Source organism: Monodon monoceros, unplaced genomic scaffold, assembly GCF_005190385.1.
Source record: "Monodon monoceros isolate NGI ecotype Baffin Bay Population unplaced genomic scaffold, NGI_Narwhal_1 Super_Scaffold_11, whole genome shotgun sequence".
Lineage (NCBI taxonomy): Eukaryota > Metazoa > Chordata > Mammalia > Artiodactyla > Monodontidae > Monodon > Monodon monoceros.
In genome coordinates this window covers 123913699-123935746 of record NW_021703767.1, presented here as the reverse complement: position 1 = coordinate 123935746, position 22048 = coordinate 123913699, and the positions used below count along the sequence as shown (strand labels likewise).

General features: G+C 37.1%; 1 protein-coding gene across 3 annotated transcripts in view; it reads right to left on the bottom strand.

Moving 5' to 3' along the window:
* PIK3CB (phosphatidylinositol-4,5-bisphosphate 3-kinase catalytic subunit beta) overlaps positions 1-22048 on the bottom strand; it is a 147079-nt gene that overhangs the window by 13299 nt on the left and 111732 nt on the right. For all 3 annotated transcript variants that reach the window (XM_029214289.1, XM_029214290.1, XM_029214291.1), the window contains 3 exons: positions 10502-10680; positions 9571-9680; positions 7829-7907 (listed from right to left, as the gene is read on the bottom strand). In XM_029214289.1, the coding sequence (XP_029070122.1) occupies positions 7829-7907; positions 9571-9680; positions 10502-10680 (368 nt within the window). The remainder of the gene's footprint in view (positions 1-7828; positions 7908-9570; positions 9681-10501; positions 10681-22048) is intronic.

Here is a 22048-nt window from a genome sequence, read left to right as displayed (position 1 = left end):
CAGCCGTATTAGAAATTACTGCTAATTTAAAAGCAAAGCTCTTTGTCATTTATGGTACTCAAAGGTCCTTTATATATGAACCATAATCTCACTTCTGTATTCCGATACTTCTGTATTCGGTATTCCTACAAGTCCCATTCAAGGAACAAAACCCACAGCAAATTGTTCTTTCTACCTCAATAGCACTAGAAAAGTGTATGCTGGAAAAAAAATCTAAAGACTAAAAACCTCTTAAAAAAAAAATCAATGGACAATTACATATTTGGGGCACCAGAATACTTTGATAAACAAATAGTTACTAGATAGGTCTTACCACAATTTTTCTCACTTACACTACCAAAATAACAGAACTGAAATCAAGTTTAGTGTCTGACAGACCCCAATTTGAATCCAGCTCCCCACTTATTATTTTTGTAACCTTTGACAAACTGTTTAAAGTCCCTTAAGTTTAAATTTCTCATCTGCTAAAAAGGAATAACACAACTTCATAAAGTTGTAAATTACATGTCATTACACATGTGAAGAACCTAATACAAAACCTGTTTCAGTCAATAAATATCAACTGTTTTAAGTTTTTAAATAAATTAAACTTAAAATGAAATCAAGAAATACTTATAATCTTGCAGGGATAAAGTCAATCACAAGTGTAACTGTTTCTAGCAACCTTGTGGACAAAGTTGCTGTAGATACTAAAACATATTAAAAAATAACAGATAAAGTAAAAAAGTTTTTTAAAAGTTATGATTAATAAAGAAAAAAAGGAGACTTCTATATCTCAGAAATATAGATTATTCATAGTAATGGCTCAGGAAGTTACTGACTTGGTTAACATTTTAATGCCCATGAGAAAAGAGACGGTCTTGAGTCCGAGAGGCAGGATCAGGACATGGCAGGAGCTGGGGCTCTAAAAGGGCTGTCAAATGTATGAAGGGAACTAGAAAAGGTCTGCTCATTGATGAGACGATATACCATGAAAGTCTGCCATCTAACCTGGGCCCTGGGTGAGCAATAAAAATGGGGGGGGTGTTCATGAAAGTGCAAAAAAACCCAAGCCTTCCCATATTCTTATGAGATTCAAATATAATATAAATACTTATGAAGTATGAGAGCCTGAAGGCAAAGAATTAACATAAAAACTGACTGATCGTGCATAAAGAGCTTGGGCAAAAGCACAAACTAGACCAAAATTCATTTTGGGGGGCAAACCTTCACACCCTAGGGAGGAAAGGACCCTTACAGAAAACACAAAACTCACCAATAACGAATTCAAAACCAAATATTATTAACTACACAAGGAAATGAATAAGATTAAGCAGATAAATGAAAAGGTGACACCCTAAGAGATAAAACAGAACAATATGAAAGAGATGCTAAAATGATGAAAGACATGAAGAGGAATAGAAAGCATAAGGAGAGTACAGTATTAAAAAAAGAACAGGTATACAAAACAAAATCAAATACAATTCCTAAATAAAAACAGTCATTGAAATAAACATACTACACTGATACACAAGAGATGAGACAATACTGAAGAGATAATTAGTAAAATGGAAGAGTAAAAGAAACTACAAAAAAAAATGCTGCATAAAGAAGGAGAGAAATAGGAAAGAGGCTAAGAGAAACACAAGGCAGAACAAGGAAAACCAATATACATCTATTAAAGTTGCAGAAGACTGTGAGAGTGAGAGAACTGCAGTGTTGAAGAATATGGATACATTCTGTAGAAACTAAAAGAGGTGATTTTCTTTGATTGAAAAGATACAATAAGAATGGGGAAGTAAAAATAAAAAGAAATCCATACACAGACAAATTACAATAAAACTGCAGAAATGAAAGGCAAAGAGAAATTTTTTTCTGCAATGTCAGTTTAGACTGACAGCAGGCTTTTAAAAATAACAACAGACGGCTTCCCTGGTGGCGCAGTGGTTGAGAGTCCGCCTGCCAATGCAGGGGACACAGGTTCGTGCCCCGGTCCAGGAAGATCCCACATGCCACGGAGCAGCTAGGCCCGTGAGCCTTGGCCGCTGAGCCTGTGCCTCCGGAGCCTGTGCTCCGCAACGGGAGAGGCCACAACAGTGAGAGGCCCGCGTACCGCAAAAAAAAAACAACAAAAAAAAAACAGACATCAGAATACCATGGAATAACATCTTCAAGGTGTCTTTGGAAAGCAGCTGTATAACCAGGTAATGTCAGCAAAAACAGGGGGTTAAGGACATTTGAAAATCCACTCTTCCATAAAAACAACAAGAAGATTGGCAAAAAATTGTCAAGGATCAACTATTTCAGTAATATGGAAATACAAAAATGTGTTGCAACAATCTGGGGAGTGTTTCTTGAAGAAAATGGCTGAATCTCAGTTGAGTTTTACTGTTACTTATTCCAATCTTACCTACTTCCCAGTTCTGCAGTAGACTTGGCAACAAATGGCACATAATCATTGTGACTACAGCAATCTGGTAGCCACTAGAGGGGGCAAAAATGGGGCTGGAGCTCCTTCAAAGCCTCATTTCAACGTAACTGTCATTCTTTGAACTCTCTAGTAGTTTCCAGGAAGATCCCACTCACACTGTTTCTTTGACCTGACTCAGACCTTGCCTACTGTGAACTGCCTTTTAGCTGGAGGTGTTTCTCAAAAATAATCTGAATCAATTGTTTAACACTGCAGCTGTCTTAGGGATAAATAATAGTTGGGGTAAACAATAAGCTAACTAAAAAACTTAAAGAATAAACTGTGGAATGAGATGTTCACAGGGGACAGTGAAAGACTACAACATTCCCATAGGAATCTAGAAGCCATGTGCATGGCGATGGTTGTATGCATTCCTGGGGCTGTGCAAATGGACAGGAAAGAAGCTAGAAGGCCCTAGCTCTCACCTCTTACTAACTCTGAGGCTTACACAAGTTAAGGCTAAGGCACAGCTCTGAACTACCTGGCTGACTCCTGACGGAATGCCCCAACATGCACACAGAACCCCTCAGTAAAGACTGAAAGACTTAAGAATTCCAGGCATTTAGGGAAATCTGTGGTCAATCATTAGCTGACCAATAAACTAACCAGGCAGAGAAATCAGTGACAACACATGACAAAGAACAAAAACCTTACATAATTAAATGAGAAGTCACGAAACAAACAGCAACAACAAAAAATCCTGAACAAGGGAGAGAATCTGATTTGCAGGGTTGTGAAATTTAAAACCCCTATTTTAAGTATGTTCAAAGAAGTAAAAGGAACCATGTCTAAAGAACAAAAGAGAAGTACAAGAATGATGAATTACCATAGGCTATAAATAGATATCATTTAAATGAACCAAATACCATGACATTTTTCACAGAACTAGAACAAATAATCCTAAAATTTATATGGAACCACGAAAGACCCCAAATAGCAAAAGCAATCTTAAGGAAGAAAAGAACAAAGCTGGAGGTATCACCCTCCTAGACTTCAGACTATACTACAATGCTACAGTAATCAAAACAACATGGTACTGGCACAAAAACAGACACATAGATCAATGGTGCAGAATAGAGAGCTCAGAAGTAAACCCATGCATGTATGGTCAATGAGCCTATGACAAAGGAAGCAAGAATATATAATGGAGAAAAGACGGTCTCTTCAATAAGTGGTGCTGGGAAAACTGGACGGCTACATATAAAAGAATGAAAACAGAACATTTTCTCACACCATATATGAAAACAAACTTAAAATGGATTAAAGACCTAAATGTAAGACCTGAAACCATAGAACTCCTATAAGAGAATGTAGGCAGACAATTCTCAATTTCAAAACTTACTACAAAGTAATCAAGACTGTGCACAGAGACAGACATGTAGGTCAATGAAACAGAACTTAGACTCCAGGGAAAAACCCTCACATTTACAGTCAATCCATGTTTGACACAAGTGCCAAGATCATTCAATGAAGAAAGAACAGTCTTTTAAACAATGGTGCTGAGACAACTGGATATCAATACAAAAAAAATGAAATTGGACTCCTACCACATACCATATAAAAATTAACTAAAAATGGATTAATGACCTAGATAAGGGCTAAACTAAAATTTTCAGAAGAAAGGATAGGCATAAATCTTCATGACACTGGATCAGACAATGGTTTCTTAGACCTGACACCAAAAACACATGCAGCTAAAGAAAAAAAATAGATAAATTGGACTTCATCAAAGTAAAAAATTTTGTATATCAAAGGACACTATCAAGAAAGTGAACAGACAACCCACAGAATGGGAGAAAATATTTGCCAGTAATTTATTTACTAGAAGTCTAGAATTCAAAATATATAAAGAACTCACAACTCAAAAGACAAATAATCCAATTCAAAAATGAGCAAAGAACTTGAATAGATATTTCTCCAAAGAAGATATACAAATGACAAGCACATGAAAAGCTGGCCAACATTATTTGTCATTAGGAAAATACAAATTAAAACCACAATTAGAAAATTAACAAAATTGCAAGCAGAAATTGACAAATGCACTTATAATGGTTGGTTTTAACATATGTCTGAAGTGACAAACAGGTAAAAGTTTGATGAGAATAAAGACTTGGGCATAATTAACAAATTTGATCTAATGGACTAATTTACAATCTTATGGTTAATAATTACAGCATCTGGAACCTTTTCAATCACAAATGTGACAGAAAAACTAGACATACGGTAAGGCATAAATAATCTTAAGAAATATGACCCTGATCTTATACAGACCACATAATCTGACAATAGTCAGGTACAATAAAATTAGACGTCACAGGAACAACAACAACAAAAGTCCAGTGCAATTTGGGAGTCAAAATAATTTAAACTAGTTCAGGAGTTGAAAAATACAAATGGAAATAAAACATTTAGAACTGAATTCCATATAGTGTGATGTATTATGAAAATGCATAAATAAGTATATTTTAAAACTTATGGGATGCAGCTAAGGCAGTAGAGGAAACATGGTTTTAATTTGTATATATGAAAAAAATGGAAATTAATGTTCTATGTGTTCATCTCAAAAAATCAGAACAACAGAATTAACACAAGTAAAAGGAAGGAAACTATAAAGATGTAATCAATGATAAAACAGAAATGAAAACATAAAACTAGAAGGACACTGTTTTAAAATACTAAGATGGAAACCTCTAATAAGGCTAATAAGGAAAAAATATTGCATACAAAATAATTTTACAAATGCAAAAGGAGAAAAAAGTTAAACATAGTAGAGGTTTTTAAATTACAAGAGGATGCTATAAAAAAAAAGTATGGTAATAAATTCAAAAACAATGATGAACTGGACAATTCTTAGCCTCAAAGTGACTCAAGAGGGAAAACAACCCAAAGAGTCCAATAACCATTAAGGAAAATCAGTAGTCAAAAAAACCTATATTCCAAAAAATCAATACCAGGACCAAACTTTTGCAGAGACAGAAGAGAAGAAAGCATATCAAGTTTTAAAATTTGGAAAATAAAATATAAGACAGCATCTTTAAGATAACTGTACAGGGAAGGATTTTTTAAAAATAATAAAACAAAAAGCATAAACCTTGAAGTAACCTAGGTAACTTATAGCAGAGAGAAAACACAATACTTATAAACATTGAAAAATTACTCAACCAAACAAATGCAAATTAAAATTCTATGAGATACTGTGTTGTATCCATTAGATTTGCAAAAAATTAACAAGTCTGATTGGCAAGGAGATATTTCTGGGTAGAAACATAACACTGGTACAACCATTCTGGAAGCCAGTTGGGCAATGGTGGTAAGGTTGAAAATATGCATGCCTTATGACCTGGCAATTCCACTTCTGGCTATATAAACTGAAGAACTCTTCCAAACGTAAGAGAAGTGTGTAAACTTTAGGTTTAAAAAATAAATAAAAAACAAAAACAAATGAACACAAATAGCTTCTAATAGGGGAATGGATAAATTTTTGTATTTACTCAAAACATTAATAGAGAAGTGACAATAACAAATTAGAACTTCACATATTAATCTTAATATATCTCAAAAAATGTAATAAAAAAGTAAACTTCAAAAAGTTACATGTGATATGACAGTATTTACTGGAAGTTCAAAGCATTCAATGGATACATAATATATAATTAAAGCACAAAAACATATATATTACAGTTTAGAATAATGGTAAATCCTGAGTTGTGAGAAAGTAGAAGAGGATAAGAATGCATTAATTTTATCTGAATATTTAATTCCTTTTTTAAAGAAGTAAATATGGAAACATGTTAACATCTGTCATTTAATAGCTAAATGTATACTCAAGTCTGGGTTTAAGAACACAAAAAATGTTGTCAATTATCATCTATATTTCATGTTTGAAATATTTCACAATTAAAAAAAGAATTAGGTAAAAGATGAAGTTATTCATTAATAACTAGCATAGAAAAAAATTTTTTAATTGTATGGCCCTGTATTGTATCATGAAATATGCTTAATGTTTTTTCCCCCTTGATTAAAAAAGGAGTACACCATAGAAAACTAGCTAAACAGGTATACCAAAAGGGGGGACAGGGAGGAGAGATTGTATCACCTTTAATCCTACCACCCAGAAGTAATGTCTACTACACATTTTAGTTTCTGTCAACATTTTAGTGTGTCATTTTTCAGGGATTTTTAACTGGCTGAAATCATTCTATAAAAATATTTTTTTGCATCTCACTTATCTCATTTGACATTTGAAGATAGTACTTTCTCTAAATTGTTAGCAATTCTCCATAAACATTACTTTTAAATACCTGAGATGTTTGGTCATATGTGAAAGTTAATCATCTTTTAAACTGTTGTTCTATTGAGCAAATGTTCAAAAGAGTGTCCCAATGGTTTTTTTACTGTAAGTAAGTCAAGGATGAATATCTCTGTGCATAAGTCACTGTTCACATTTCTAATTTTAAATTAAATTCTGGAAATATTGGATATAGGGAATAAATAAACTTGATTCAGAGAGGTTTATATTCATTCAAAATGGTATATGACAATATTTTTGTTTTTGTTACTTCAACCGTGTTCCAGACTACATTTCACTTAACAGAATTTTTGCAAGGAAATCAATGCTATATAATTGTTCTTTTAATTCATACTTCTACATTAGAACTGACAGTCTTCGCATAATTATTAGTTTTTTTATTTTATAACTTGAATGGCCTTTTCATATCTTCTCCCCATATGTTTATTTCTATGAACTCTTTAAATATTTAGAATTATTATCCCCCTGTCCTGTTCATTATGAATATAATGCCCAGAGGCTTGATTTTTGTTTGTTGACATTCAAATCTTATATTTTTATGTGGCCTTGTTTGCAATTATCTTCATCTGCTCTTTATCTTGAAAGATTTTATAATAATTAAACTTTAAAATCCATTATGTTTCCTCTTTCTTTGTCTCCATAAACCTGTTCTACTCATTGTCTACCCCTAACAATGGTGGCCAGCAAAAAACCCTGAAAGCCCACCTAAACACTTCCCTTTCAGGAAGGTTAGAAGAATCAATGTTACTAAGTTAACTAAGAAGAGAGGCAGGCCCTTCTCTGTCTTATCACTCCCATGACCACCAGTCATCCTTCCTGAGACCACCTTCAAAACCACAGATTGGGATATGACTCTTGCTGTCACGTGTATAGTTTTACACTTGATGAGGTTTCAATAAGATAATGTATTTGAGAGCACATTGTAAACTATAAAGCGTTATATAAATATAATTATGAACAACCAATAATAATAGCAGCAAGAAATCAAAAAATCAAGTTTTTATAATTTTTAAATTCTATTGTAGAAGGACTACAACATGAGATAAAAATAAATTCACTAGAAATCTCACCTAAGATCCAGACCAGCTTCTTTCCAGAGTAAATCCATCAAGCGCAGCATTTGGAGTGTCAACATATCCTGCCGTAAATCTAAGGGGAAAGAACCCTGCTATGTTGTAAGTGCTTTCCACTTTATGCTTAATAACATTTATTCAAGATTAGCTAATTCAACCAGAATTAACTGGGTGGGAAGAAACATTGACAAATAACTGCTCTGTTAACTTTTTCCAGAATTTTAATGCTGACCATACTCAATATGTTAAATACTAGGTTTGTTGGTTAGCATGCTCCAGTAACTACTTCAGAAATTAAGTTTAAAAATATTTTTAGTTGTTTACCATGTGCAAGCTACTATACTACTTGTACGGGTGCTGTAATACTGCTATAATACAGTAATGCTGTGTTACAGCATCCATACAATTCACATTGCTAACTTTTCTTCTTCTTGTTTGTCTTTTGGGATGCAGAAGAAATTCTTAAGAATCACATAAGTAACTGTATGATGGGTTCACAAAACTGTAATAGTTGATTTTATTTATTATCATGTCCAAGGGTAAGTTTTATGTAAGAGGTGGTGAAAGTACAGACTTCCACATAATGACATTTCTACTATCAAGTGGGGTTAAATGTCTAGGAAATACTAAAACTTCTTTTAAAAATAGTTGTAAGCAGAGAAATGGATAAAGAAAATGTGGTAATATATACCATGGAATATTACTCAGCCATAAAAAGGGACGAAATAGTGCCATTTGCAGAGATGTGGATGGACCTAGAGATTGTTGTACAGAATGAAGTCAGAAAGAGAAAAACAAACATCGTATAATATTGCCTATATGTGGAATCTAGAAAAATGGTACACATGAACTTACTTTGCAAAGCAGAAATAGAGTCACAGATGTAGAGAACAAACTTATGGTTACAAAGGGGGGAAGGTGGGGTGGGATGAATTGGGAGACTGGGATTGACATATATACACTACTATGTATAAAACAGATAACTAATGAGAACCTACTGTATACCACAGGGAACTCTACTCAGTGATGTGTGGTGACCTAACTGGGAAAGAATCTAAAAAAGAATGGATATGTGTATACGTATAACTGATTCACTTTGCTGTATACCAGAAACTAGCACTATAAAGCAACTATATTAAAAAAAAAAAAAAAAAAGTTGTAAGCATATACTATGCTAAACACATATACTTATGTTATCTCACTTAATTCCATTTAATAAACCCAACACAGAGATGCTATAATCCTCATGGACAAGAAGATCCTGAAGCTCAATGAATTTTATGTGATTTGCCTGAAATCACAAAACTAACAAGTGGTAGCAGTCATGACTGCCTTCTGGTTGGTGTGATTACTTCACAGGCATTTCCTTTACGAAGTATGGGTAAGATATTTTAATTAAAACACAAAACTATGAAACAGGATGTATGAATATATTATTGAAAATATTCTCTTGCATTTCAGAAGCTTTTTACCAAAGGAGTAGACAGCTTTGTATTTTGTAGGAAAAAAGGAAGGCTTATTAGAACAACGTATGTAAGTAAGCTGTAGAAATCATTCTCCAAAGCGAAAAAAAAAAAGGGGATTTATGACATGCCAAATTCAAATTTATGACCACTGATAGCTACCTCTTGGCTGCCATCTGTTCGTTATACATTTACACATCACCTTTCAGATAAAGCAAATGGACAGCAAATGAAAAATACTAAGGAATTTGGCACTGTAAAAACCTCTGTACATACCATCACCATTTTTAAAAATCACTCCAACTGAATCCTCACCAAACACCTTGTTGTTGTACACCAGCCACAAAGGCTTCATTTTGGAATCCATGTATTTACACTTTTCAATACTGAAAGGAAGAAAGGGGAAAATTAGCCCACTTCAATTTAAAGATACGGCAAGACTGTAACGTTGCCATGATATACTAGGCTTGGGAAAACCCCTCACCTGTTCCAGGTATACAGAAGTCAGAACGAGAACATTTCCTCTTGGCAGAAAAGCAACCGCAATGTTAGCCTTGGCTGGCATGTAGTGACGCCAGGTGAGCTGGACTGAAAACCCAGATTTGCCCTTCTCATGGCTACATTTAAAATTCCTCCTTTCCTTCCCTTATTCTTCCTTAACTTTATGTTATTATACATAAACAATAAAAATCAGAATGTAACATTGGGTTGTAACTCCATTCTTGATTTCTTAAAGAGGGATCAATTTTGCATACTGATATACTGAACATATCACTTTCCCATTATTACTTTTGTAGGAAAAGTAAAAATGAGAAATAATTTTCTAAATTCATTCAAAAATCTCATTTTGAAATAGGAAAGTTTAATTAGTAAATAATCTATGATGGCTGCCAATATTTTGCTTACATAGGATTTTCAACTCTTAGAAACCAGTAATATAGAAAGCAAATTTAATTACATACAATTGAAAGGAAATGAACTTGCATTAACTTTCACTAATCCCACAGGTAAATTTAGCTAGAAGGCATATGTCCTGTTAACACCAGAATAACTTTTGAGAACTTTAACATTTTCCTTTTTTAATTATATTCCACTTACTGAGGCTAACAGCTGTCCCTACTGCTCCCCTAAGGCAGTCACTCAGAAATCCCTTCTGCATTGCTATTTAATGGGAGATTCACTAAGCCCAGTACAGAAGGTCACTTACTAGAGTTCTGAGAGGATAACACATGGGTTCAGAGGTGATTGCAGGTCAGAGAGGGCTTCCCGATAAGCATTCTGTTTTAAACAAGTGTGCATTGCTTCTTTCCCTTTGGCTCTATTTAGCTTCATTGCATTCAGTTTGATTAAACTATTTAAAGTTTTTAATTTATTGAGTGCTTCAACCTGAAAAATAAGTTTCCCCACCACCAAAATTCATTTATGTTAAAAATAATATCATGTGATAATATTAATCAATACCATTCCCTCACCACCCTCCTCCCCACAATACACAGGCAGGACAACCAGCTAACGTAAAAACAGTGCTTGCTTTATGACAAGAATATTAGATACAACGAAAAAAATTAATTGTTACCTCTTGTTACTTAAAGCACCATTTTTCAAATGTTCTTGAACCTTTTCTTAAATAAAATCTTATAAATTAGAGAAAAGTAAAGAGACATAGATTATAGGTAAGAAGATAAGTATGAAACTTTACTCAGAACTCTGCAACTAACTGAGTAATAGAATTTGAAATACAATTAATCTGAACCACTGTAATTGGGCAACTCCATAGTACGAAAGGAAAATCTACGTACAAGTAACCCTGGGGTTGACATTCAACCTTACTACCTTTGTCATCACTCTTCTATAACATCTTCTCAGTATATTCTCTTTCCACTAACAGTATAAAGTAAATTTTTGTGCAATAAAATAGATATGAATATAGACAACAGTAGCTATTGTTCAAGTCTAAATTAACTGGTTTTTATAATGAGGTAACTCTGGCTATCAAAACTTATGCAAAAAAAAAAATCATGCAAGTAGTACAAGGGGAATCAACAATGGCCAACTGGATCAAAACCATGTGTTTGGGACTTCCCTGGTGGCGCAGTGGTTAAGAATCCGCCTGCCAATGCAGGGGAAACGGGTTCGAGCCCTGGTCCGGGAAGATCCCACATGACGCGGAGCAACTAAGCCCATGTGCCACAACTACTAAGCCTGGGCTCTAGAGCCTGCAAGCCACAACTACTGAGCCTGTGTGCCACAACTACTGAAGCCCTCGCGCCTAGAGCCCCATGCTCCACAACAAGAGAAGCCACCGCAATGAGAAGCCTGCGCACCACAACAAAGAGTAGCCCCCACTCGCCGCAGCTACAGAAAGCCCATATGCAGCAACGAAGACCTAGTGTAGCCATAAATAAATAAAACCATGTGTTTAAAAGTCAACTTTACTGGGCTTCCCTAGTGGTGCAGTGGTTAAGAATCTGCCTGCCAATGCAGGAGACACGGGTTTGAGCCCTGGTCTGGGAAGATCCCACATGCCATGGAGCAACTAAGCTCATGCACCACAACTACTGAGCCTGCGCTCTAGAGCCTGCGAGTCACAACTACTGAAGCCCACACACCTAGAGCCCGTGCTCTGAAACAAGAAGCCACTGCAATGAGAAGCCCGCGCACCGCAACAAAGAGTAGCCCCAGCTCGCTGCAACTAGAGAAAGCCCGCACACAGCAACAAACACCCGACACAGCCAAAAATAATAAATAAAATAAATAAATTTATTTAAAAAAAACAAGGAAAGAGAAGTCAACTTTATTGTTTAGTAACTCAAGGTCTTTCCATGTAATATGTCAAATTCTGTAAGACCCAGCCTCAGCCAGGTATAAAACATAAAAAGGAGTATTTTATTTTATCATTATGTCATTAAAACTGGAAACAACAAATGATAAAAACAGAATACATATATCAACATGTGAATTGTGTATAACAAGCATATAAAATATGTAGGCAAAAAAAAATATGTAGGCACAAACATTATGAACACCATGGCTTGCATTTTGATGAACAGGAGATTTATTTTACACCATATATTCATTTTTGAACTTTGCTTCTATGCAAGGAAACCACTAAGACTCTGTAGGGAGGTGAATTCGGCATGCAGTTTCTACAGACAGGCTGAGGGCTTGCTCACAGGAAACTGGGAAGGTTCTATGTAGCCTGGTGATAAAATTGAGATTGCTGAAGCTTGCCAAGTTAGCCATCTGTCAAAACCACAGACACCCCATTTCTCAACAATTTCAGGAGCTGTACAAACACTGGTGAAAAGGGAACTCGCTGAAAAATGGGCTATGCAAACAAGAACTTTTTAAAGTATTTCAAATTTGAATTTCTTCCATGTTTGTACAGTTGTGAATTTTCAGGGCCTAACCCTAATTATGTTGATATCCATTTCCTGGAACAGCGTTTGGAATACCCACATGGCCATAAGTCAAATACTTTAAGTGTTTCAACACCTTGTCACACTATAGGTTTACAGTGATAACAAGAACTGCCATGTAAAGGGTACAATCTTCCCCTGGCTATTCATCAGTCAAGAAAAGAGTAAGAATAATGTGATCAGATATATGTCGTATGTTTGCTGGTATAAACGTCAAACTGAGGTTCCCAGAGAACCAAAAAAACGTCCAGTGTTGTCTGCTCATATGAATGAGGCCAAAGAAGTAGGGACCTCATCAAGTGGGGTCTTAATAGCCTTTGTTAAAATTTGGATTTTATTCTCTATGCAATGAATATTACTGCAGGGATTTTAAAAAGGGAATACATCTACATTTTAAAAAGATCATTTTATCTGCTGGGTAGAGGATAAAGGTACGTGTGTGTGTGTCTGTGTGTGCGTGTGCACACATGTGTGCGTGCAGAAGACTGGAAACAAGGGGCACAATTTAGGAGGTTAATGAAGACATCCAGGTAAGAAAGGATGGTGGGTTGGACAAGGATGGTAGTCATGAACACAAGAGAAACTGATAGGTATGATATATCTTTAAAAGGACTATAAAATTAAGGGGACTAATAGTATCTGACTATAAAATTAACGGGACTAATAGTATCTATCTCATATTCTTGTGAAGAATAAATGGCCCACAATAAGCGGTGAATAAACATTAGCTATTATTACCATCATTAAAGGGCTTTCCAAAAAGGAGGGATCAGATGCAGTTATTTTAACATGAATAAAAAACCGTAAATATTTTTTTACATCTTTATTGGAGTATAATTGCTTTACAATGGTGTGTTAGTTTCTGCTTTATAACAAAGTGAATCAGTTATACATATACATATGTTCCCATATCTCTTCCCTCTTGAGTCTCCCTCCCTCCCACCCTCCCTATCCCATCCCTCCAGGCGGTCACAAAGCACCGAGCTGATCTCCCTGTGCTATGCAGCTGATTCCCACTAGCTATCTACCTTATGTTTGGTAGTGTATATACGTCCATGCCTCTCTCTCGCTTTGTCACAGCTTACCCTTCCCCCTCCCCATATCCTCAAGTCCATGCTCTAGTAGGTCTGTGTCTTTATTCCTGTCTTACCCCTAGGTTCATCATGACATTTTTTTTCTTAAATTCCATATATATATGTTAGCATACGGTATTTGTCTTTCTCTTTCTGACTTACTTCACTCTGTATGACAGACTCTAGGTCCATCCACCTCATTACAAATAGCTCAATTTCATTTCTTTTTATGGCTGAGTAATATTCCATTGTATATATGTGCCACATCTTCTTTATCCATTCATCCAATGATGGACACTTAGGTTGCTTCCATGTCCTAGCTATTGTAAATAGAGCTGCAATGAACATTTTGGTACATGACTCTTTTTGAATTATAGTTTTCTCAGGGTATATGCCCAGTAGTGGGATTGCTGGTCATATAGTAGTTCTATTTGTAGTTGTTTAAGGAACCTCCATACTGTTTTCCATAGTGGCTGTATCAATTTACATTCCCACCAACAGTGCAAGAGTGCTCCCTTTTCTCCACACCCTCTCCAGCATTTATTGTTTCTAGATTTTTTGATGATGGCCATTCTGACTGGTGTGAGATGATACCTCAGTGTAGTTTTCATTTGCATTTCTCTAATGATTAATGATGTTGAGCATTCTTTCATGTGTTTGTTGGCAATCTGTATATCTTCTTTGGAGAAATGTCTATTTAGGTCTTCTGCCCATTTTTGGATTGGGTTGTTTGTTTTTTTGTTATTGAGCTGCATGAGCTGCTTGTAAATTTTGGAGATTAATCCTTTGTCAGTTGCTTCATTTGCAAATATTTTCTCCCATTCTGACGGTTGGCTTTTGGTCTTGTTTATGGTTTCCTTTGCTGTGCAAAAGCTTTGAAGTTTCATTAGGTCCCATTTGTTTATTTTTGTTTTTATTTCCATTTCTCTAGGAGGTGGGTCAAAAAGGATCTTGCTGTGATTTATGTCATAGAGTGTTCTGCCTATGTTTTCCTCTAAGAGTTTGATAGTTTATGGTCTTAAATTTAGGTCTTTAATCCATTTTGAGCTTATTTTTGTGTATGGTGTTAGGGAGTGATCTAACCTCATACTTTACATGTACCTGTCCAGTTTTCCCAGCACCACTTATTGAAGAGGCTGTCCTTTCTCCACTGTACATTCCTGCCTCCTTTATCAAAGATAAGGTGACCATATGTAAGTGGGTTTATCTCTGGCCTTTCTATCCTGTTCCATTGATCTATATTTCTGTTTTTGTGCCAGTACCATACTGTCTTGATTACTGTAGCTTTGTAGTATAGTCTGAAGTCAGGAAGCCTGATTCCTCCAGCTCCGCTTTTCGTTCTCAAGATTGCTTTGGCTATTCGGGGTCTTTTGTGTTTCCATACAAATTGTGAAATTTTTTTGTTCTAGTTCTGTGAAAAATGCTAGTGCTACTTTGATATGGATTGCACTGAATCTGTAGATTGCTTTGGGTAGTAGACTCATTTTCACAATGTTGATTCTTCCAATCTAAGAACATGGTATATCTCTCCATCTATTTGTATCACCTTTAATTTCTTTCATCAGTGTCTTATAATTTTCTGCACACAGGTCTTTTGTCTCCTTAGGTAGGTTTATTCCTAGATATTTTATTCTTTTTGTTGCAGTGGTAAATGGGAGTGTTTTCTTGATTTCACTTTCAGATTTTTCATCATTAGTGTATAGGAATGCTAGAGATTTCTGTGCATTAATTTTGTATCCTGCTACTTTACCAAATTCATTGATTAGCTCTAGTAGTTTTCTGGTAGCATCTTTAGGATTCTCTATGTAGAGTATCATGTCATCTGCAAACAGTGACAGCTTTACTTCTTCTTTTCCGATTTGGATTCCTTTTATTTTCTCTTCTTCTCTGATTGCTGTGGCTAAAACTTCCAAAACTATGTTGAATAAGAGTGGTGAGAGTGGGCAACCTTGTCTTGTCCCTGATCTTAGTGGAAATGCTTTCAGTTTTTCACCATTGAGGACGATGTTGGCTGTGGGTTTGTCATATATGGCCTTTATTATGTTGAGGTAGGTTCCCTCTATGCCTACTTTCTGGAGGGTTCTTATCATAAATGGGTGTTGAATTCTGTCAAAAGCTTTCTCTGCATCTACTGAGATGATCGTATGGTTTTTCTCCTTCACTTTGTTAATATGGTTTATCACATTGATTGATTTGCATATATTGAAGAATCCTTGCATTCCTGGGATAAACCCCACTTGATCATGGTGTATGATCCTTTTAATGTGTTGTTGGATTCTGTTTGCTAGTATTTTGTTGAGGATTTTTGCATCTATGTTCATCAGTGATATTGGCCTGTACTTTTCTTTCTTTGTGACATCCTTGTCTGGTTTTGGTATCAAGGTGATGGTGGCCTCGTAGAATGAGTTTGGGAGTGTTCCTCCCTCTGCTATATTTTGGAAGAGTTTGAGAAGGATGGGTGTTAGCTCTTCTCTAAATGTTTGATAGAATTCACCTGCGAAGCTATCTGGTCCTGGGCTTTTGTTTGTTGGAAGATTTTTAATCACAGTTTCAATTTCAGTGCTTGTGATTGGTCTGTTCTTATTTTCTGTTTCTTCCTGATTCAGTCTTGGCAGGTTGTGCATTTCTAAGAATTTGTCCATTTCTTCCAGGTTGTCCATTTTACTGGCATAGAGTTGCTTGTAGTAATCTCTCATGATCTTTTGTATTTCTGCAGTGTCAGTTGTTACTTCTCCCTTTTCATTTCTAATTCTATTGATTTGAGTCTTCTCCCTTTTTTTCTTGATGAGTCTGGCTAATGGTTTATCAATTTTGTTTATCTTCTCAAAGAACCAGCTCTTACTTTTATTGATCTTTGCTATCGTTTCCTTCATTTCTTTTTCATTTATTTCTGATCTGATCTTTATGATTTCCTTCCTTCTGCTAACTTTGGGGTTTTTTTGTTCTTCTTTCTCTAATTGCTTTAGGTGCAAGGTTAGGTTGTTTATTCGAGATGTTTCCTGTTTCTTAAGGTAGGATTGTATTGCTATAAACTTCCCTCTTAGAACTGCTTTTGTTGCATCCCATAGGTTTTGGGTCGTCGTGTCTCCATTGTCATTTGTTTCTAGGTATTTTTTGATTTCCTCTTTGATTTCTTCAGTGATCACTTTGTTATTAAGTAGTGTATTGTTTAGCCTCCATGTGTTTGTATTTTTTACAGATTTCTTCCTGTAATTGATACCTAGCCTCATAGTTTTGTGGTTGGAAAAGATACTTGATACAATTTCAATTTTCTTACATTTACCAAGGCTTGATCTGTGACCCAAGATATGATCTATCCTGGAGAATGTTCCATGAGCACTTGAGAAAAATGTGTATTCTGTTGAAAAACCGTAAATATTAAAATCATCTATGAAAACCTACGGTAGTTCCTCTGGCAATGCAAATGAGTTAAAAAACTGTAGTGGGGGCTTCCCTGGTGGTGCAGTGGTTGAGAGTGCACCTGCCGATGCAGCGGACACAGGTTCGTGCCCTGGTCCAGGAGGATCCCACATGCCGCGGAGCGGCTGGGCCCGTGAGCCATGGCTGCTGAGCCTGCGCGTCCAGAGCCCGTGCTCCGCAACGGGAGAGGCCACAACAGTGAGAGGCCCGCGTACTGGAAAAAAAAAAAAAAAAAAAAAAAAAAAGGTGTAGTGGAACTGGAAATTATAATACTACAGAGAGCTGATATAAAATTAGGGTGTGATACCACAGAGGCATAGGAATGAACAGCAGGTTAGGAGTGGTGAAACAAATGGCCTTCAAATGAGATAGAGAAGTTAGAAAAGGTAAAAAGGTAGGGGAGTCTTTGCCACAAGGAAAAAACAATGTAGTACCGAAAAGTAAAGTCTGGGAGAGAATATTTAATACTACAGAAAATTTCAGTTACGTGGACTGAATATACTGATTTCAGTTTATATCAGCTAGATGAAACTACCCTGCTAATACTTACAGCTTACATACTGTAATACTTACAGTCACATACAGCTTATGGTCTACGTTTACACCATGACAATAATAAACACCTCACTTCTCTAACATGTACTCATAGGCTTAGACACACTAAAAAGTTAATAAATCCCCCAATACTTTCATCAACGCTGAATGATGCCTGTGAACTCTCCTATATCAACCAGACTGAAACTGACTTTCCCCTGGCTTTCCCAAAGGGACCCATGGCCTTTTACCATAGCAACTGCACACTGGGGGAAAGGAAATAATCAGAACTTTCAGGGACTTCTGGACACTGGTTCTGAATTGACACTAATTCAAAGAGATCCAAAACATCAGAGGTCCACCAAAGTAGGGGCTTAAAGAGGCCAAGTTAACAATGGAGTTTTAGCACAAATCTGTTCCATGGTGAGCCCAGTGGATCCCAAACCCATCCTGTGGTTATTTCTCTAGTTCTGGAATGCATAGCTGAAATAGATATACTCAGGAGCTGGCAGAATCCCTATGTTGTTTCCCTGACCCGTGGAGTGAGAGCTATTATGATGGGAAAGGCCAGGTGGAAGTTATTACAACTGCCTCTTCCCAAAAAAACAGTAAAAACATTCCTGGAGCAACTGTACAGATTAGTATTATCATCAAGGACTTGAAAGATGCAAGGTGGTGATTCCCATCACATCCTCATTCATCTTGCCTATTTGGCCTGTGCAAAAGATTGATGACTCTTAGAGAATTACAGTGGATTGTTACAGCATTAACCAGGTGGTATACCAGATGTAGTTTCACTGCATAAACACACCCCCTGATACGTGGTATGCAACAACTGATCTGACAAGTGCTTTTTTTCTCCGTATGTGTCAATATGGGCCCCCATAAGTAATTTGCTTAAGTTAGCAAGGCCAACAATACACTTTCATTGTCCTAACTCAGGGGTACATCAATTCTCCAGCTCTATGTAATGGTTTAGCTTGCTGGAACCTTAATCGACTTTCCTTTCAATAAGATATCATGCTGATCCATTACAGTGATAACATTATGCTGACTGAACCTAGTAAGTAACATGTAGCAACTACTCTAGACTTAAAGAAATTTGTATGTTAGAAGGTGGGAAATAAATCCGACAAAAATTTGAGGGCTTCAATCTCAGTGCATCTTCTAGGGTTAAAGTGGTATGAAGCATGTCAAGATATCCCTTCTAAGGTGAAGAATAATTTATTTGCTTACAACCAAAAATAAGGCACAACACCTAGTGGGCCTCTTTGGATTTTGGAGGCAACATATTCCTCATGCACTCTGGCCTATTTACTGAGTGACCCAGCACCTCAAAAGGTGCCGGTTTGTTTTTTTGGGGTTTGTTTTTTTTTTTTTTTGCGGTATGTGGGCCTCTCACTGTTGTGGCCTCTCCTGTTGCGGAGCACAGGCTCCAGATGCGCAGGCTCAGCGGCCATTGCTCATGGGCCTAGCCGCTCCACGGCAATGTGGGATCTTCCCGGACCTGGGCACGAACCTGTGTCCCCTGCATCGGCAGGCGGACTCTCAACCACTGCGCCACCAGGGAAGCCCGAGGTGCTGGTTTTGAGTGAGGCCCAGAACAAGAGAATGCTCTGCAGCAGGCCCAAACTGCCATACAAGTTGTGGCCACATGATCCAGCAGATCTAATGGTGCTAGATCTGTCAGTGACATATAGGGATGCTATTTGGAGCCTTTCGCAGGCTCCTATAGGTGAATCACAGCACAGGTCCTTAGGATTTTGGGGAAAAACAAAATCTACCATGCCCTACTGATAACTACTCTCCTTTTGAGAAATAGCTCTTAGCTTGCTTCTGGGTTTTAGTAGAAACAACGCTTAACCACTGGCCATGAAGTAACCATGCAACCTGAGCTGCCGGTCATGAACCAGGTGTTATCTGACCCACCACACATAAAGATGGGCAAGCGCAGTGGCACTCCATCATCAAGTGAACGTGGTTATATACGAGACTGGGCCCAATCGGGTCCTGAAGGCACAACTGACATGAAGAAGTGGCCCAAATGTCCGTGGTTTCTCACTCCTGTTATACTACCTTCTCTATTCCTATCCTGTAGCATGGCCTCATGGGGAGTTCCTTATGATCAGCTGACACAGGAAGAGAAGACTTAACCATGGTTTACAGATTATTGGATTACAATAGGTAGGCACCATACAAAAGTGGACAACTGTGGTACTAGAGTCCCCTTCTGGAACATTCTTGAAGGACAGTGGTGAAGGGAAATACTCCCAGTGTGAAGAACTTCAGAAAGTGCACCTGGTTGTTCACTTTGCTTGGAAGGAGAAATGGCCATATGTGCAATTATATACCAATTCACGAGCTGTGACCAACACTTAGCTGATGGTCAGAGACTTAGAAGGAACATGATTGGAAAACTAGTGACAAGGAAATTTAAGGAAGAAGTATGTGATAGGCCTCTCTGAATGGGCAAAAAAATAAAAGATATTTTTGTCCCACTGTATGCTCACCAAAGTTTAACCTTGGAAGATTTTTATAATTAAGTGGATAGGATGACCCATTCCATGTATACCAGCCAGCCTTTCCTCAGCCAACCCGGTCACCATCCAATGGAGAACAGTGGCAGGGATGGGGGTTATGTATGTGCTCAGCAACATGAACCTCCACTCACCAAAGCCCACCTGCTACGGCCACTGCTGAGTGCCTGATGTGCCAGCACCAGAGACCAACACTGAGCGCCCGATATGCCACCATTTCCTGGGGGTGATCAGCCAGCTATGGAATGACAAGTTGATAACATGGGACTGCTTCCCTTCTGGAAAGGGCAGTGTCTTATTCTTACTGGAACAAACACTCTGGATATGAATTTGCCTACAATGTTTCTGCCAAAACTACCATCCATGGACTTATAAAACACCTTAGCCACCATCATGGCATTCCACATAGCATTGCTTCTGATCAAGGAACTCATTTCACAGCAAATAAAGTACAGCAATGGGCTCATGCTCATAGAATTCACTAGTCTTACCATGTTCCCTACCATTTAGAAGTAGCTGCCTTGATAAAACAGTGGAATGGCCTTTTGAAGACAATTACAGTGCTGGCTAGATGTGAATACCTTGCAGGGCTGGGGCAAGGTTCTGTAGAAGGCTGTATATGCTCTGAATCAGCATCCAATATATGATGCTGTTTCTCCAATAGCCAGGATTCACAGGTCCATGAAGGTGTGAAAATGGAAGTAGTACCCTCTCACTATTACCCCTAATGACCCACTAACAAAATTTTTGCCTCCTGTTCCTGAGATCTGTTGGCACAGAGGTCTCAGTTACAGAGAGAAGAATGATTCTACTGGGAGACACAACAATTCCATTGAACTGGATGGTAAGACTCCTGCCCAGCCATTTTGGGCTCCTCATGCTTCTGGATCAACAGGCAAAGAAGTACATTATGGTGCTGGCTAGAATGATTGATCCTGACTGCAAAGCAGAAATTAGGGAAGAGTATGTCTAGAATATAGGTGATCTCTTAGTATTACCATGTCCAGTGATTAAGATCAATGGGAAATTACAAGTCAATCCAGGTAGGACTACTAATGGCCTAGACTCTTCAAGAATGAAGCTTTAGGTCATCCCAGCATGTAAAGAACACAACCAACTGAGGTGCGTGCCGAAGACAAAGGGAATATAGGATGGGTTAGAAGATGGTAGTGATAAATACCAGATATAACCACGTGATCAGTTACAGAAATGAGGACTGTCATGAATATCTTATTTTGTTAAGAATATGGGTGTATGCACACATATATACACACACATATAACAAATATCTTTGTTTCCTTCTCACTCTTATTCCCTTAACATGTAACATAAGATACATTAACTTTATATCATTACTTAAATCTTAATATTTAAGTATTATTAATTTTACAACATACTATTTAATTTACAGGGAATTAAGGAGAAGAACAAACGCCACTCAAGGAGATTATCTCCTCCTCTGAGAAAGAAGTTAATGAGTAATTGGTGGTACTCAGCCTCGTTGTATCATGTTAGGTGGAATTTTGACCTTGTTATTGGCTTTATTTAGAGATTAAGTAAGGGTTTAAGGAGCTACATATGGATGCCAAGTTGACCTGTGATGGCTAATTTTACATATCAACTTGACTGGGCCACGGAGTGTTCAGATATTTGGACCAACATTATTCTAGGTGTTTCTGGATGAGATTAACATTTGAATAGGTAGACTGAATATAGCTGACTGCCCTCCCTTATGTGGGTGGGCCTCATCCAAACATTTGAATAGAACAAA